Genomic DNA, 13,298 nt, shown 5'->3' with positions numbered 1-13,298 from the left:
AAATATCCCAGCCTAGGAAATCAGGTAGACTGTTTAAATGCTGAAGTGTGGCTTAACTTGAAAACGCAGACCAAGTTTGCTGCGGCCATTGATTAGAGAGAATGAATCTTGAGTGAGCTGACACCAATTGTGTGGTGTCACAGGGGCAAAGCAGACTGCTCCCATACAGCTGTAGCCAATGAAGTTCTGCATTCTCCACGTGCCCAGCCCCCACTGCCCCAGCACCAACTGCTGCCTCCACTGCCCCAGTGCAGCTCCCTCCCCTCAGTGCCCAGGAACCAGCTCCTTCCCCTCACTGCCCCAGCTCCAGGCCCCCGCCCCCTTCTGTCTTATGTTCCCTGCTCAAGTGCAGCTGCTTCTTGCTTACACTATACATTTCTCTTATGTTCAAAAGGTTTTACCGACCCACAATTATTTTTCTCCCATTTTGTTTCAATATAGTTTTGACTTCCCTCCTCTCTCCCTTTATTCTGTGAATGGCATTAACCTTGTATACAAACTTCCATCCCTGTCTATATTTTGTCTTTATTTAAAACTTACAGAAACTTATAAAAAGTCCCCCCCCCCCCAAATGTGTACATCAGTTCTTGGTTGACGGTGTGCAGGGTACACTTTCTTAGTATGGGTATATATCTGATAACATTATTCTGTATAGAATTTTGTAGTGTAGAGTGTAATAGGTAATAAGAGGTTTTTTTGTTTAACAAAGATTGTCTCGATGAATTTTGAAAATAATATTAACAATTAGAATCTTGCCATGCTCAAACAGGCTTTTTGTCTAAGGCACATGGGAGATGAAGGTAAAATACCATTTTTGCTTTCTTTGCTACATCTGACTATGCATCCTAATCCACAGTTGTAATCAAAGTGTGGTCAGGCTCCTCTACGCCGCATTGAATCTCCATGTTTCAAAAATCCAAAACATTTAGTATGCGTTTAAATAGATGTAAATAGTATATTAGTAAGAGCAAAAACAGCAGCAGCAGCAACAAAAACCAAACAAGGACAAGGCCCACTTTCAAAAGGCTCTGTCCTATCCCAAAAGCCCTCGGGACTGAAGGCTTGGCATTGGCACATGGTCTCTGGTGAATATCACAGATCCAAACAATCTGGTTAATGCTCTGAGCGCCATGTAAAGCTTTCTGAGTGAGCTGAGATGGTTTCATTCCATCCTGAGACCTACAAATTACATCGCTCTTTTTGTGACTGTGATACTGACTTTGGCCAAAGAGAAGCCGAGTGACATGGTAGAGGTATTAGAGTCTTGTGTCTGTTTCTGAGCCAGTACCATGCTGTTTTATATTACTATAGCTTTGTTTGATTTTTTAATTGTTCAGGATTGTTTTGACTATCCTGGGTCCTTTGTCTTTCCATATAAAAATTAAAGTTGTGTTTTTCAATTTCTATGAAAAATTGTGTTGGAATGTTGAGGGGGATTATGTTGAATCTGTAAAATTTTTCAGTAGGATGATCATTTTCAGCATAGTAATCCTACCAATCCATGAGCTTGGAAGGTCTTTCTCTTTTCTGGTATTGTTTTCATTAATGTCTTAAATTTTCACTGTACATGTCTTTCATTTCTTTGGCTAGATTTATTGAAAGATTTTTTTGAGGCTATTGTTAATGGTCTTATTTCACTAATTTATTCTTGGTGCCATTTGTTTATAGGAGGTTACTTTTTGTAGTTTTTATTTGTTTGGTTTTGGTGTTGATTTTGTAACATGCTAAATGATGACTCTGTTTACCAGTTGTGGAGTTTTTCTGATGGAATTCTTCGGGCCTTTTGTCTATCCAATCACAGGATCTGAAAACAAAGCTGTCTTTTGATGTGGGAGTGTCATATATCAATCTGTTGATTTCATTGGCTAAGTAATAAACAAACTGCTTGGGCTCATAGCTTAGAACATAGGTGGGTGGAGTAAAGAGAACAGAATGCTGGGAGGAAGAGGAAGTGAGCTCAAACTCGACAGCTCTCCTCTCGGGGGCAGACACCTCAGAGAGACACCATGCTCCCTGCTCCCGGGAAGATGCATGCAATGAAGCTCCGACCCAGGATGGACGTAGGCTAGAATCTTCCCGGTAAGACCAGTGCTACATAGATGATTAGAAATGGGCTAGTCCAGGTGTGAGAGTTAGCCGAGAAGAGGCTAAATAGAAATGGGCCAAGCAGTGTTTAAAAGAATAGTGTCCGTGTAATTATTTCAGGGCATAAGCTAGAGCTAGCCATGTGGGCGGCTGGGTGCTTGGGACGCAGCCCCACCGCTCCTATTACTACAACAGTCTTTTTTGTTTGTTTTTGTTTTTCGAGACAGGGTTTCTCTGTAGCTTTGGAGCCTGTCCTGGAACTAGCTCTTGTAGACCAGGCTGGCCTCAAGCTCAAGAGATCCACCTGCCTCTGCCTCCTGAGTGCTGGGATTAAAGGTGTGTGCCACCACTGCCTGGCTGTCTTGACTTCTTCCTGTCTAATTTGTATCCCTTCGTCTCCTTCAGTAGTCTTATGGCTCTAGCTAGGAATACAAGCACTGTATTGAACACGGATGAAGAGAGTGGATATCCCTGTCTTGTGCCTGATTTTAGTGGAAATGTTTTGACTTTTTCTCCATTTAGCAAGATGTTGGCTGTGGTCTTTCTGTAAATTGTCTTTAGTGTGTAGTGTTATGTCCCCTGTATCCCTAGAGTCCCCAAAACTATTTTCAAGAAGAAAGGTTGCATTTTATCAAAGGCATTCATACATCTAGTGAGATGATTTGTCTATTTATGTGGTAGTTTATGTCTATTGGTTGGTGTATGCTGAATCATTCTTGAACCTCTGTGATAAAAGTTGACTAGATCATAGCAGGTGATCTTTTTATGTACTATTAAATTGGTTTCCAAGTATTTTACTGAGATTTTTTTGCATCCAAATTCATCAGAGAAAGCCCTGTAATTTTCTTTTGGTTCTGGATCTTTTCATGTCCATTTTGGCATCAGGACAATACTTATTTCATAAGAATAGTTCAAAAATATCCCTTTATTTTAAGGAGTAATTTGAGGAGTATTGGAGTTAGTTTGGTCTGAAAGAATTCTGCTCTGAATCCATCTAGTTCCAGTTTTGTTTTGTTTTTTTTTAATTTTGGAGGTTTTTAATCACTGTTTCTATCTCATTGGATGTTACAGCACTGCATCTCTAATTAGCTTTTGCAGGCCATATAAATTCAGAAACACATATATTTCTTTCTAGGTTTCCAGTTTGGTACTGAAGCTCCAGTAGCATAATTGGTTAGCAAGGCACTTAGATTTTTAAAATTGTGTTCTTCAGATTCTCTGAATTTCCTTAGAGTCATAATATCTTCCACTTCATCTTCAATTTTATTATTTGGATGCCTTCTCTATTTATTTAGGTTAAATTGGCCAAAATGTTGGTCAGTCTTGTTAATCTTTACAAAAAACCAATTCTTCATTTCACTATTTTTTATATTATCTTTTTCATTTCTAGTTCACTAATTTCAACCATGCTTTTGATTATCTCTTCCTATCTGGGTTGGGGGTATTGCTTGCTCTTCTATTTCCAAGGCCTTGAGGTGCAATCATTCAGTTACTAAGGATCTCTCAAATTTCCCGACGTGGACCCTCAATACTAGACTTACTTGTATGACTGCCTCCATGTTGTGCTTCCATTTTCACTTACTATGTTCAGGAATTTTACATTTCCTCCTCAATGCAATGACTGTGTAGTCTGTCGTGAGTTTGTATGCTTTCTCTAGTTTCCGTTGCTGAGGCCCCGCCTTTTTTCCCTTGGGATCAGCTAGAATGCAGGAGGCCATCTCCATTTCCTATCTGTTAAAACTGGCTTTGTGTTCTTCCACGTGGTTAATTCTGGAGTATGTTCTATTGGCTGCTTAGGAAATGTATGTTCTTTAGTGTCTGGTGGAATGTTCTGTCGAAGTCTGTTACGTTTATCTGGTGAAGACCCTGACATAAGTCCATACTCCTAAAGCTACCTGATCTATGACAAAGAGGCCCAAAATACACTTTGGAGAAAAGCCACCATCTTTAACACACGTTGCTGGTCAAATTGGATGGTTATGTGTAAAAGCCGGAAGCTAGAGTCTTATTTCTCAGCCCACAGAAAATCAACTATCAATGGCTTTCAGATCTCAGTCTAAGATGGACACCCCGATTCTGATAGAGGGAATAGTTGGGACTGTCTGAACTCATTGGCACAGGAAAGGACTTTCTGAACGGGTGCTAATAGTTGGAAGCATTAAAACCAACAGTTAATGAATAGGACTTCCTGAATTTAAAGTTTCTGTACAAATGAAGAACACTGTTCCTAGAGTGAAGAGGAAGCTTACAGAGTGGAAAATAAAAATATTTACCAGTTACATATCTAACTGACAATCAGTGACTAGGATATAGGAATAGCTAATACAAACAAACAAACAAACAAACAAACAAACAAAGCTGAATATCAAGGAAACAGCAGTTGAAAAATGGGGCATGGAACTAAACAGAGTTCTAAGAAGATGGCGTAGAAACAGGTGCAAGTGTTTTGAGGAGGTTTGTAATTTTGTGAAAACCATCTGATGCTGCTTTAGAAACAACCCAGTCTACTCATTAGCAAATGCTACAGTCATCGTCCTTTGAGACTGATTTGTGGTTCAGGGAAGCTGAAGCTGAGAAGAGAAGATGTGGTTGGGTGTGAGCACCAGTTTGCTATATGTAATTTGTCAGAACCCCATGCTGGTCCTTGGGTTTGGTCCTAACTGGCATCTTTGAGTTTTTTTTTTAATTTTTTTTTATTGAGAAAAAAAAATTTCCCCCGCCTCCCAGCCTCCCATTTCCCTCCCCCTCCTCCCACCCTTGCCCCCCTCCCCCTACTCCTCTCCCCCTCCCTCTCAAGTCTGAAGAGCAGTCAGGGTTCCCTGCCCTGTGGAAAGTCCAAAGTCCTCCCCCCTCGATCCTGGTCTAGGAGGGTGAACATCCAAACTGGCCATGCTCCCACGAAGCCAGAACATGAAGTAGGATCAAAACCCAGTGCCATTGTCCTTGGCTTCTCAGCAGCCCTCATTGTCTGCCATATTCAGAGAGTCCGGTTTTATCCCATGCTTTTTCAGTCACAGTCCAGCTGGCCTTGGTGAGCTCCCAATAGATCTGCCCCACTGTCTCCGTGGGTGGGTGCACCCCTCTTGGTCCTGACTTCCTTGCTCATCTTCTCCCTCCTTCTGTTCCTCATCCATTAGAACACAGGCTAGATAATGAAAAGGCAAGTCTGTTTACTTTTCAAGTATTTGGGCTGGTAAAATTTATACTTTAGTTTAATTATTCTGGAAGTTTTTGTTGTTAATGAACTATTAATGCTATATATTGTTATTAATGATATATTACAATGAAATTTCATTTTTATTGAAATAGGTCATTTTTGCATCCACGTTTTCTGGCATATTTGCATACCAAGTTAGGAACATTGCAACCACATTCTTCTTTAATGAAGGCAAGTTTAGACTTCTGCTGTGTAGATTTGTGTGTGTGTGTGTATGCATGTGTAGTGCTGTTTCCCCCTTATATATCCATAGTTTTAGATTTAGAAATAGTTATGCATCCATTTATATGTAGACTATATATATATTCCTATACATGTATGAATTAACATGATATTTCACTGTTAGACATTGGTTTTGCATTTTTTTCTAATTAAAATATTATTATATCACTGTCCCCTTCCCTTTTCCCCCTCCAGTCTCTCACATGTCCCTTCCTTCCAACTGTGGTGGTAATGACAAGGTATCATGAAGGCACTTAGGCTGGAGACAAAATCGTGGATGAGTGGGGTGATGGGAAGGACGCTGGACATCGGACACATGGTGTAATGGCTGAATGTGGGTGGATGCTTGCTCTTGTCAGGAAGTCAGAATGACTCCCCCCACCCCGGGTTTCCATTGGGAATCAGATGGAATATTTCTTCTGTCCCTTTTTAGGGCCATTGCTTTTATCAAGGACATGCTGCCGAGATTCCAGCATCCACTGTGACTCTCAGCACTTGCTCAGGTCTCAGGTACCATTCTGGAAGTGTGAACTAAGATTGTATGTCAACCATCGTCTGTGAGGATAGAATAAGGCCCAAAAATAATAACACAGACCTGTAGACTGTGGTGCCCCTGTTTATACAGCCCCTTTGTTCCTATCTCTTTCTCTTGTCCTTTCATGTACTTTTGGGGACTTCTTTGTATTTTGCCATCATAAAACTTAAGCAGAAAAGGCTCCCATGGGCAGGGAAAGGATTTACATTTTCTAGTCACATCGGACTACAACTTTTCTTAAATTCCATAATGGAAAGAAAATAGGTAAAACATTGGGTTTGAAACTTAATCCAAGTAAGACTGAGTGCTTCTTGGAGGTTAGATAAGGAATTTATAGAAAATGCTTTTAGTGTGGTTCCTCAGGGGAAGCCTATACTAATTGTGCTTTCTTCCCTTTGTTCATCTAGGGGCTTGTTGCAGTTAGAGAACATCACTTACGGAATTGAGCCTCTAGAATCTTCAGCTACGTTTGAACACATGATTTATCAAGTAAAGAATAATAAAATTGATTATTCACCCTTAAAAGAAACCGTAAGTCTCCAGCATGAGAGTCCATCCTACCGAATTCTTGTAAAACCAGAGGTGAGTCTTGCCTTCATCTCTGCTACTTAGATGGAAATTTTGAGACTGGGTACATTGGGACAACAAAGTTAAACTGTGGTATGGTAATTATTTTAAGAACTCATTTGTTTTCTCGGATAGTCTTTAGAAAATAACAAGTAGACATATTTTTTTTTTAAAAAATCAAGCTTGTTGCAATAGTTTGTATAGTTATTATATGAGGAGTTTGTATAGACATACGTAGTTGCTATTTGTATGAATTTGCATACCATTAACATAATTGGTTCTGGATTTACTTACTGATACTTTTATTTTCTTTGTCAATATATTTGCTTTGTAAAAAAGCATTTCATTGCTACAAACTTTGAAAGAAAAATAAGTCATACAATAACTAGAAACCGGCTCAAATCTCCCCTTCTAAAGATGGTGCGGAGAATGTTGGTGTATTTGCTCTCATTTCCTCACCATAAATGTCTAGGATTTCTTAAGGAAAAATAATCTAATTGTGGCTATTGTTTTAAAATTTTCATTTTTTATGTTGATATGATTTCATATTTTTGCTGATTTTACAATCATTACTTTCTAAATTAAATAATACTGGCAAGTATTAATAAATCTATTAAAATGCTATGTAAAAGAGTGTACAAGAAAAAGTGAAAATAAGAATGGACCAAAATATTATTTTCTCCAGCCGGGTGCTGTGGTGGGATGCAGTACTCTTCATGTACAGTTTTTTGGATCCAACTAGAGCCTCAGTGTCATGTCCTTCTGGGTCTCCAGCTGAGAGGTCTGGACCTGGAACAGTTCCAGGTTTCCGGAGTGGTCTAGACATTGGACTAACTGACCTCTATGATCACAGAAGCTAACTCCATCTACATATTTGTGCACATGTATGCACATTTCATGTAATTGAATAGTAAATGTTTGTTGAAATAAGTAAGCTTTATTACAAAGAAAATGTCCAAGAAGCCACAAACCAAATCAGTAAGAAGACATAATATGGCTAATATATTTGATTTTATTAATAAATAATGAGTTAATTCCATACCCATCTTATCTTCAATGAAAGACATTCAGCAAAGACAGAAAAATATGAACAGGAAACAAACTTTAAAACAGCCATGGTTTTCCTTGTTCACATGATGAGACTGAGCAGTTTCTTTCCAGTCCAGCTGTCTTTAGAGCATTTTACTCTAAAGAATCCCGAGACTAGAGAGCGTATCTATCACCCAGGTTACTAAAATGAGTACCGTAAACACTTCTAAGTTAGCCCCGCGATCAGCTCTGTACATGCCCGACTGAAGGTTTTATTACATTGGTGTTTTTATTCTTTCACAGAAAGGTTCGAACATAACACTGATGAAGAGGACTCTGAATGTGAAGATCGTCATGGATAAAGCCATGGTAGGGATGAGCTGTCTTCCAGAGATCAGCCACTGGACTCCTAGACGGTGCCCTTATTGGTCATGTGCTCTGGAACTTTACCATATCCTGTCTTAATTCCTGTGCCCATAAAAAGGAAGTTAATCACAAATACCCCTGTTATAGTCTTAGTTGTTAAGACTCCGGGGTTACATAAAGGCAATAATCGGGAAAAGTTTAAGACGGGAAGGATTCATTGACAACCAATTTTAACGTATTTTGACTTTGCCTCTTCAACTGAATACTGCATTATTTTCACTTTTATATCACTATTAAAGAGTGATTGTTTGATTGGTTGTATGAGTAACTGAGAAACAAACTTGCCTTTCAGTTCGACCACATGGGCTCTAAGATGGAACTCGCCGTTCAGAAAGTTGTTCATATCTTTGGTCTCATTAACACTGTGAGTACTTCCGTTTCCGATGACGTAAGAGGCTAATGCTAACCCACTAACACAGTCTGTGTGCTCTTGTGAGATGCGTATTCCTCCCGGCACTTGGATCCAGGATCTGGGTTATCTCCTCAAAGCGCTGAAAGTGCTAAAAGCACTAATCCCAGCATTTACAGACAGGGCAGGATGATTGACAACCCAAGCCGAAGTGTGTGCTCTTTTCAGATGTTTTCCCAGCTGAAGATGACAGTGATGCTAACGTCCCTAGAGATCTGGTCAGACGAAAATAAGATCGAAACAAATGGGGACGCCGATGAAGTCCTGCAAAGGTTTCTGCTGTGGAAACAAAAGCAGCCACCAGAAAGCACTAAGGCAATCACGTACTTACTCCTGTAAGTACTTGCTCCCCACGGATGGGAACTTGCCTAATTGTTTAATGTCTACTGTCAAAGTCGTGCGTGTGTAATTGTGTCAGCATAAGCAAAATGTAAAGACGTGACCAGTAACCGAACGCAGTCCCCCCCTCCAGAACCCATCCCCCTGCACTTCAGCACCAAGGCCAGGTATGAAAAGCAGCAGAGTGAACAAGGGCCTCTGTGTTTGCAAAGCCCTCACCGTGAAATGGTTGCACCAGCACCATGGTGTTAACGTTATAAGTGCAATAATTATAAGTGCAATAATTGCCCGTGATGCTGGGGGGGGGGAGTAAATAACTGAAATGGACCGGCCTCTTCCCTGCACCTGAGGCTACGCTCCAGTGTTTCCATGGTGACCTAAGATGTACTTTTAAGCTGCTTGCTCTGGGTGTTTCTAAAGTCTGTATCAATCATGGTACATGTAAATACGAGAAGTTCACACACGAAGATCTCCAGAGATATAAGAGGAACCGCACGTCTTCTGTTCCTCCTGCTAGGCTCAAGGCCAGGGTTGGGTATTTGAAGGCAGCCCTACTGGGCTGATCTCTGCACGCACACTACCTCTTTTTTCTTGGTGAACCTCTCTCTCTCTCTCTCTCTCTCTCTCTCTCTCTCTCTCTCTCTCTCTCTCTCTTTCTCTCCCCCCCCCCCGTCTCTCCTCTAGTTCAATGCTGTTTACAATTTTAAGATTTGTTCAGTAAATGAAAAGCCCAACAGTAGATACACTGGCCTTTAGATCTTAAGAGTCAATATCCACCCAGTGATGGGGATCCTGAGGAACAGGGTATGGAAATACTAGGCTCCTCTAGGGACTCTTAAGCATCATCATTTTAAACTTAAGTTCCTGGGAAGTATGGCGGACATGTTATTTGTGTTTTTAACTACTTAATGAACTATTCATAGCACAAAGCATGATGTATGATGGATACCATATTTTAAAGATATGAAACTTTCAGAATCCATTGTTTAAATGTCCTTTCTAGCGACATTTTGAAACAAGTGCACTGACATAAAATTTTAATTTAGGTATAAAGATTATCCTGATTATGTGGGAGCAACATATCACGGGATGGTCTGCGACCCAAAGTTTACAGCAGGAATCGCTCTGGTATGCCTTCTGTTGTCCCTGTCTCCTGAATGAAAAGACAGAGAATTTTTTTGTATACTTTTGGCAATTTTTATAACTTTGTTTTAGGCTTTCAATGTTATAAAATAGTTGATCTGATTGGAAAATAAGTCCCCAGATACATTCACCTTTTAAAGATGAGTCTCCATGTCAATCAAGCAGCCCTTCCTCTGTCCCAGGTGATGCTCACTCTGTTCTGTTTCTATTGTTATAGCAACTTTGGGGTTTACTTGAAGCAATACAATGTACTTAAAGTTGCATCTACGCCATAATTTCCTTTTTATATGACTGAGTTAATGTATCCACTCTATCAACAGATCTTTATTCCCCTGTCTTTGTTGTTATGCACCCTGCCGCAATGCATTTGATAGAGCAGATATCTCTTTGAGGGCCTAATTTGGGTCAGTCTCGGAGTATGCCCAGAAGTCAGCTTGCTGAATTTTGTATCAGTCTTGTTAATCTATTGTGAGACTATAATACTGGTTTTGGTAGACATTTAACCAGTCTATAACCACATATAATTGGCTGCACAGCCAATCAAACTTACTTAGTTAATAGAGACAGGTGAATGTGCATGGCTTTCGATTGTGTTTCTGCAGTCGCCAATGCTGCCATTCCAGTTCAAATGCTTGATAGACTTTAGCATGTATTAGCAGATAAATAGCTATTCTAGTATTTGGCTCATTTTTTAAGCGGTTTAATGCGTTGTTGTTGGATTGTGGGCATTCTCTACATTATGGACATTAATCCTTTGTCAGACATGTGGTCTCTAGATTTTTTTCCCTATATCTCTGTGTGTTTGTCTTTACTTTGATTTTATCATGGCATTGAAGCAGGGATGTCTGAGACAGTGGCAGAATCTTCTTTGCCCAACTTCACCTTTGCTCCCATTCTTTGGGGATATGCTGGTGATGACGTCCTGAATCTTTCCGCTATTATCTTCTGTTTTACAGTTGTGAATCTCTCACTTAGCTCTTGAATTTGTTTTTAGCTAGCTTTTAATATATATATATATATATATATATATATAATATAGAAATCTAAATGAATGCTCTTTTTCATTTGGCTGTTCTGATTTTAATCCACTCTGCTAAATCACACTTTTATTGGGAATAATAATTCATTTATGTTCAGAATAGTTTGTTGTAAGGAAAGATTTCATGCTGCCATTTTTACTATCATATAGACTATTTTTCTGTCTTCCTTGGGTATGCACTGTATAGATTCTAGATGTTTGTACCCCTCCTGTCCTCGGGATCACGGTCTTGTGTGTTTCACTAACTCTGGGGATCTCATTTCATTGCATCTACATTCCATAGACCATTTGTTTGCCATTGCACTTGGCTATGATATTAAATTTAAGTCAATTATAAGAAAAATTTTATTTAAATTTCCTCAGACAATTTCTAAAGTAAAAATTAATTGCCCATTCATTAACTCTCTGTGGTCTACAGTTTTCCTAATTATATCCTCAAAAAATTGTTCCTAAAATTAGTCTACTTCCCTAAATGCCTTTATGATTGTCTGAATTTTATTCAGTAACATACCATAAATAGAAGGTTTGATGTAGCAATCTTCTTTTTCCTATATGTCAGCTCCATTCGGACTGAAAGATTTGTGCTTAGAAAAGAAAATCACAACTTGCTCATATTTTCTCACATTTGCATTCTTGAAAGTTTTGATATCCCAATTTCTTGAATTTGCATCGTAGTTTAGACATCGTAGGTCAGACAAAGCCTGACAACAGCAAACAGGAAGAAGAAGAAGAAGAGGAGGAAGAGGTGGAGGAAGAAGAAGGAGAACTGGCACAATAATTCTGTTGTCTTTATCTGTCTAGCACCCGAAGACATTAACTGTGGAGGGCTTTGCCGCTGTTCTGTCGCAGCTGCTTGGGATTAGCCTGGGACTGACGTATGATGACGTCTACAACTGCTTCTGCCCAGGAAGCACATGCATAATGAATCCTTTAGCAATGTAAGGTGCTTTTCCAGGTCAGACCTCTGTAGACTCTTGGGAAACCCTCGCAGTGTGTTCTGACCTACACCCTGTCACAGTCGGGCTTGACTAAGAACAGTTTAAATGAATGCACGTGCAATTATTGGAAGCCCAGGGAAGAGCATGAGTTTAGGGTATTACAGAAAACACGCCTACCAGTTCTTAACAGTTAGCGGCAAGTGTGCTGCTTGTATGTGGAGTGAGTGGGGGTTGATGGGTTCTTGTGTTAGCATGGCTGAAATGCTTCTATTGAAGAAATGCAATAATGCTGAAGTAGCAGAAGGCTTGAGGACTCAACAGACCCGTGAGTTAGATTTGGCTGTGTATATTGGGGTAGAGGGGAGGAAAAGGTTACAAAAATTTAGAAACTACTTAGACTACAAGGGAGAAAATTGTGGGCATGGGGAAACAAAGTAAAGAGGAACCTGGCTAAAGAGTCCGATTCAGAGGAAGAGTAAGGAGATGGGAAGAGGGGGAAGACAGAACCTGAGGTGAGAGAGAGGTGGAGACAGAACCTGAGGTGAGAGAGAGAGAGGTGGAGACAGAACCTGAGGGGAGAAAGAAAGAGAGAGAGAGAGAGAGAGAGAGAGAGAGAGAGAGAGGTGGAGACAGAACCTGAGGTGAGAGAGAGAGAGGTGGAGACAGAACCTGAGGGGAGAAAGAGAGAGAGAGAGAGAGAGAGAGAGAGAGAGAGAGAGAGAGAGAGAGAGAGAGAGAGAGAGAGGTGGAGACAGAACCTGAGGTGAGAGAGAGAGAGGTGGAGACAGAACCTGAGGTGAGAGAGAGAGAGGTGGAGACAGAACCTGAGGTGTGTGTGTGTGTGTGTGTGTGTGTGTGTGTGTGTGTGTGTGTGAGAGAGAGAGAGAGAGAGAGAGAGAGAGAGATGGAGACAGAACCTGAGGTGTGTGTGTGTGTGTGTGTGTGTGTGAGAGAGAGAGAGAGAGAGAGAGAGAGAGAGAGAGAGAGAGAGAGAGAGGTGGAGACAGAACCTGAGGTGAGAAAGAGAGAGAGAGAGAGAGAGAGGTGGAGACAGAACCCGAGGTGAGAGAGAGGTGGAGACAGAACCTGAGGTGAGAGAGAGAGAGAGAGAGAGAGAGAGAGAGAGAGAGAGAGAGAGAGGTGGAGACAGAACCCAAGGTGAGAGAGAGGTGGAGACAGAACCTGAGGTGAGAGAGAGAGAGAGAGAGAGAGGTGGAGACAGAACCCGAGGTGAGAGAGAGAGAGAGAGAGAGAGAGAGAGAGAGAGAGGTGGAGACAGAACCCGAGGTGAGAGAGAGGTGGAGACAGAACCTGAGGTGAGAAGAGAGAGAGAGAGAGAGAGAGAGAGA

At 40.6% G+C, this 13,298-nt stretch overlaps 1 protein-coding gene across 1 annotated transcript in view; it reads left to right on the top strand.

Moving 5' to 3' along the window:
* The window catches only part of LOC142857021 (A disintegrin and metallopeptidase domain 3-like), a 28,737-nt gene that overhangs the window by 1,550 nt on the left and 13,889 nt on the right, over window positions 1–13,298 (top strand). Inside the window, exons 4-11 of the mRNA XM_075984639.1 lie at window positions 5,395–5,473; window positions 5,958–6,034; window positions 6,467–6,641; window positions 7,959–8,024; window positions 8,374–8,445; window positions 8,659–8,825; window positions 9,876–9,957; window positions 11,813–11,949. Of these exons, the coding sequence (XP_075840754.1) occupies window positions 5,395–5,473; window positions 5,958–6,034; window positions 6,467–6,641; window positions 7,959–8,024; window positions 8,374–8,445; window positions 8,659–8,825; window positions 9,876–9,957; window positions 11,813–11,949 (855 nt within the window). The remainder of the gene's footprint in view (window positions 1–5,394; window positions 5,474–5,957; window positions 6,035–6,466; window positions 6,642–7,958; window positions 8,025–8,373; window positions 8,446–8,658; window positions 8,826–9,875; window positions 9,958–11,812; window positions 11,950–13,298) is intronic.

The sequence above is a fragment of the Microtus pennsylvanicus genome, chromosome 9 (genome assembly GCF_037038515.1).
Source record: "Microtus pennsylvanicus isolate mMicPen1 chromosome 9, mMicPen1.hap1, whole genome shotgun sequence".
Lineage (NCBI taxonomy): Eukaryota > Metazoa > Chordata > Mammalia > Rodentia > Cricetidae > Microtus > Microtus pennsylvanicus.
This window is presented reverse-complemented; position numbering and strand designations above follow the sequence as displayed.